We start from the raw sequence: 5,350 nt of genomic DNA on the forward strand, positions 1-5,350 counted from the left end.
TATGCAATATTTCATTATCACATTACCGGATCAGGCTAAAATATTGTCTTATTTGATGTGATTTGGCCATATAATGCAAATACAGCTCAGGTGGACGTACTAGTTACATGGAAAAAAATTATGAGGGGGAAAAGAAACCATGCAATCTAAACCATAATAATGTGGGTGTGTGCACTCTTGTGTTTTTTAATTGGCTTATTAAGACTCATAACAGAAGTGCAATAAAATTATTTTTATTATTTGAAAATACATAAGACACAATACAGATCTATTTTGAAAACACATACTTTTTTTACTGCAAGCTATTTTTTTTTTGCAATTTTACTTCAAAATTCTCTCATTTAGAATGGAACAATTACTGATATTAAAAATATGCTTAGTTTTAACTGAAACTGACTCATGTTTAAAACTGAAATGAGTGAGACCCCATGTGATTTATCTATTACTTTACTACTTCTAAAGCTTCACTAGACCAAAGAAAATGTCCATGCATATAAATCTTATAAATAAAATCAAGAGAACGAATACCTTTTAGTAAAAAAAGCTAAAAACTAAATAAGGTAAAATATCTATTATCTGTTATAAGACAGATTCAGAGTAACAGGCAAATTCTCTCCTTAAATAAGCATGTCTGTAAGGGTCTCAAAAGCAGACATGCCAGAAAACTACTACTCCATTCCCCTGCATTGTGCTGAATTAGCTTTGTCTGTCATTCCTAACAGGTTCCATGTGGTCTTGAAGACCTGTAGTGGTCACTAATCCACAGAGCCCACACTCTTCCTTCCATCCTTCCCTCCCTCGCTCCCTCCTTCTCCACTGCCCCCGACAGTTTATTTCAGTGCCTAGGTGTCTGTACCTTTCAGAAGATTTGCTAGTGACTACTCTGAATCTTTCATTGGTTGTTCTGTTCTCTTTGGACATGGAGAACTGACGGTTCTTAGTTCTGTGTAACAGTCCTCAAGCATGTAGAATGTTCTGCTAATATTTCCCCTAAGTGTTCCTGCCCCTAAGTAAAACAACCACATTTATTTAAATCTTTTTCTCCTAAGATGTTTTTTAGGCCTCTCGCTATTCTCATTATTCTTCTGTCAGTTTCCTCCAGTTTTTCAATGTGCTGAAGTTCTGTGTTCAAAGCTAGAAATAACCACTCAGCCAAGGCCCTACCATGTAGAACAGAGTGGTGGATGTAGGTTGTGTCTTGCAGGCTCTGCTCCTTGCATTCCCACTTTTCTGCAGCGCTGGGATGCTGTTGACTCTCACTTTGCTTGTCTAACCACCAAGCCTGCAGTGCCAAACTGCTGCTGAATCCGTTGTTTCCATTCCATGGCTGTGCAGGTGATTTTTCTGATGAAGAACAGTCTGTTTTCATTTTCCCCATAGGATTTCCTTCTGTAGGCTTCATATAATTTTCTCAATAATGTGAGGTAATTTCCCATTCTGATTCAGTCAGTTCTCCAGCTTACTTCCAGACCACCCCAACTTCATACTGGTATTTGCAGAATTAGGCTGCTGCAGAGTTCTGTGAACCTCCATTTCTGAAGGGACTCCTGTGAATGGCTTTCAAGGCACATTATCACACCATGTTTGCACTACTGGGGTCAGGTGCCTCTAGATTCATCCCTAAATAACTTTTGAGACTCCTATGTTAAATGATGCTAAACATTTATCTTTTCTACATTCTGCACTCAGGTGAAACCAGAGCTGATGATTTTTTCAAGTAAACCAGGTACAAACTAGAGTTCATGTTACTTGTGTTACTGTGACAATGAGGCTGAACTAACAAGCCTTACTGAGAAAGTACAAGAATTCAGGTGACATTCAACATTTGAACATAGATTTTGGCTCTTAAATATACATGCTGTTACTATTTGCAGAGCATAACGACTATAGGAAAGATTTTGCAAAGAAAAATCAGTCAGGATCTCAGCTGAGTGAGGTTTACAATCCAGCTAATAGAACCACAACCAGCAGCAAGGCCTTTTTAAAATAAATGTGTTCCTAGGAGAGATGAAAAGCAGGAGATAATAAAGACTTGAAACTTGGGAACTTTTGGAAAGCACAGAAACGCATAGCATAATCTATGTGAACCAGGCAGTGGAAATACAGGAATATAAATAACAAAGCTGTGATAAAGAGGAGGAGGGGGAAAGGGCAGAAGAAATTGGCAGAAGAAGCATTTTACAGACCTATGAAAATGACTTTAAGGCAACTGATAGGTGAAGTAAGAAAGGCCTGAAGAGCAGTTTAGTCCATAGCTCTTCATTTTGGCCTTAAAAATCTTTGTTTCAGACTTGGCAGTTTCTAAATAGCGTAGCCTGTTATCTTCCATTTAAGCCTGAACAGTACCTTTACTTAGCAGGGAGCAAACTGCTCTCTCCAGTACCCTTCACTGGTTACTTCCATTCTGACTGAAGGAACAGTAGGATGGCCCCAGTCCCCTCACAGTGCAGTCAGTGGTGTCAGTGTCACAGGTGTCACAGTGACATTCTGTAGCTACTGGGTATGAATAAAAAGATTCAGGATGATCACCACAGCCAGGGATCTTCACTGTTTCATACACGACCTCCTTGAAGGTACAGGTTTGCTGAACAAATGACACTGGTGGGTATTTATATACTGGGTCCTGAAATTACAAGAAGGAAATAACTGTTTTGAAATTTGTTATGGGGTAGATTTCAAAATTTTTATAAAATGGGAAAATCCCATTGAGATTAAAAGCATTTGGGTCTGACTCTTCTAATTTCACTTAAATTTGCCCTTTCAGGAGGACTGCTATGGCAAATTTGTGTCATATCATCACCAGACAATCTTTCAGGTCAATTGCTAGATTCTTCAAATTATTTGAAGGAGTAGAGGAGTCTACATAGTAATGGCTGCTTTATTGTATCTGCTTGCAACCACAAACTGAGCACGAAGCAGAGATCCAGACTGTAATACTTCTAACTCTAGTTATACAATATAAACATAATATATGCAGCCAGTTAATTCACTGAATTTTAATTTAAAAACTAAATTTACTGAATTTTACTACGATATTTCACCCTCCTGTCTGTGCTTCAGATTGGCTGTGCATCTACTCTTGTGTCAGACAGCACAGCAGCTATTCAGCCTGTTCTTTCACAGGGCTCATCAGTCTATGTGTTTGCTATGGACTGCAGGAATGGGTTACTCATACATCACTTGAAATATTTAATTCTGGTGCCTGAGATTAAGTCTCACCCTTGTGAAGCAGTATCCTGAGCACCACGTGGCATTCACTGTAATGCAGAATTCACATTCTTCTCTTTCCACTGCTATGGTAATATTGGTGAGCTGACAGCTGTTGCAGCAAATTGCTTTCCAGCAAAGTAACAGCACGTAACAATTAACGGTCTTCATCCTGTCCATAAAGCAAAAAATATATCTCTACTGGAGAAGCATGCATAGTTATTTTCAATGGGAAATAGTTAGAGAAACAGGGAGAAATTGAGTCTCCGCAATATCCTCAAGTGGTTCTACAACAGCAAGCCTTCAGAATCATCAGAGAGATCAGAGACAAGATCTTCCTTATGTTTGCTGTTAAAGGACTTTGATTTTCCCAAGCAACTGAAATGGCACGTCAGCAATCTTTGCAGAATACTAATAATAGCAGAATACCATACCACTTTCAATGAAATATTTTTATCTAATTTCTGCAGAGAGAATATATCCTGTCTGTAAGGACAAAGAAAAAGAAGCAAGAGCGAGAAAGAGCAAAGGATGATGTATTTTTCAGAAGCAATTAATTACTTGAAGTGTTTGCAAATTGAAAGAAAGATTTCTACATCAGGGTCTGATGAAAACTTACCTGTATTCCACTTGCCTTCCTAGAAGTAATAGCTGTAGTGCGAAGAAAGCCTTATGCTTTCCTTTTATACTGAATTGTGTGTAATTTATACCTTCAGGATTTGCAGTGTATTAGTGCAGTAGGCGTTAGTTTGGGACTTGGTGAAAGCGGATTAACGTTCAGCCAGACAGTGAGATTAAGCCTTGTTGAGAGGAAAAAAGAAAAGCCAAACACACTGGGGAAGAGATGGTGAAGGTTACTGTCACAGTGTCTCTCTACACATGTCACTGGATTTGATTCAGTGGCATTTAGAAATAGCTGAGCCATTTCACAGTTTGAAAAAAGGTTGAGAAGCCTATTTTTGGAACAGTTCAGGTGTTTTAACTGCTCTGTGTCAGCCCTCAAAGTGATAGGCTTGGGGTACAAAGCTGGTCCTCTGGCAGTGGAGGACCCTTCAGAGTAGAGACACTGCTGTAGTGTTTCTTAGCTAATGACCATGTTCTTGGCTTTTTCAGGTTATCAATTTTGATTGGTTTTCTCTTGAGTTAGGTCTTACCCAGTGAGCTGCATATATATTTATTTATTGATCCAATAAAGCTAGTAATGTGAATTTTGTTAAACCATGAAGAACTGCTCTTTTCTTTGCCATTCTTTTCTAGCCCAGGATAGGCAGGCATGGTTCCTGTCTGTCTCATGGTCACATTTTTTAACTTATGTGAGGAATGTTTGTATTGTGGAAAGGGACTATTAGGATGTCATAACAAGGGTCCAGATCTGTGTTTTTATGTCAGTGATCTCAGATGAAGTATTTTCATGTTGCAGGGAAAATGCTGATGTTTTTAACTGACAACCATGCAAACTCAACTTGAATGTATTCCCGAGTTTTCCATGGTAATAGAAGAGCCTATGGATAGTGTTCCGCTGCTCACTGTCCTTCTCCTGCATTCACAAGTTAGGGATGTGTGCCTCTTCACCAGAATAATGACAGAGAAAGAACTCTGTTGAGCCTCACATACCAGTTCTGGGGGAAATGACTCACAGTAGCACTGTATTTACTATTATCTGCTCAGAACAGCCAGTCTTGCTTTGTTATGACTGTTCTATTATGGTCAGTCTGACTTTTACAGAAATCCATCTGTGGAAGAAAACTAGACAAGGACATAGAGCTAAAAGCATTTTACCATGAAAAGAAATCCTCACTGGCCTATTAGTTCCCTGCAGACGGGATACTTTTCAAAGTGGCTTTTACAAATGAGCTCTTTAAGTGTGCCATACCTTTCTGTGGTCCTGCAGACTGGCCATCTGTTCCAGTTTCTGTGCAGTCTGCAGTACCTTCATTTGTTAATAAATTTTGCATTGCACCAAGGTTAGAAAGTGAGCTGAAAATTTTCCCTGGACATCTCCTGTAATAAAAACTTTGTTTGTATGAGAAAACAGTTCAGTTAATTGTATAGAGAAGTCAAAAAATTAGACATCTTCCGCTGAACTAATACAAACTCTGTGACTGTTTGATAATGGTCTTTTGTGTCATTTAGTGTCAACACA

At 38.7% G+C, this 5,350-nt stretch overlaps 1 protein-coding gene across 1 annotated transcript; it reads right to left on the reverse strand.

Annotated features, from left to right (window-relative positions):
• Positions 1–325: 325 nt before the first annotated feature.
• FSHB (follicle stimulating hormone beta subunit) lies at positions 326–3,378 on the reverse strand. Its single transcript, XM_008644081.2, has 2 exons — positions 3,220–3,378; positions 326–2,623 (listed from the first exon to the last, which is right to left on the reverse strand). Exons 1-2 carry the CDS (start codon positions 3,376–3,378, stop codon positions 2,387–2,389), a joined length of 396 nt encoding a protein of 131 aa, XP_008642303.1. The 3' UTR covers positions 326–2,386.
• Positions 3,379–5,350: the final 1,972 nt, after the last annotated feature.

This window comes from Corvus brachyrhynchos, unplaced genomic scaffold (genome assembly GCF_000691975.1).
Source record: "Corvus brachyrhynchos isolate BGI_N302 unplaced genomic scaffold, ASM69197v1 scaffold281, whole genome shotgun sequence".
NCBI classification, from domain to species: Eukaryota; Metazoa; Chordata; class Aves; order Passeriformes; family Corvidae; genus Corvus; species Corvus brachyrhynchos.

Coding starts and splice junctions, on each gene's coding strand:
- FSHB (XM_008644081.2), bottom strand. CDS start 3,378: ATGAAGACCGTTAATTGTTACGTGCTGTTACTTTGCTGGAAAGCAATT. Junction 2,624..3,219: donor CAGGATACTGCTTCACAAGG/GTGAGACTTAAT, acceptor TTGTAATTTCAG/GACCCAGTATATAAATACCC.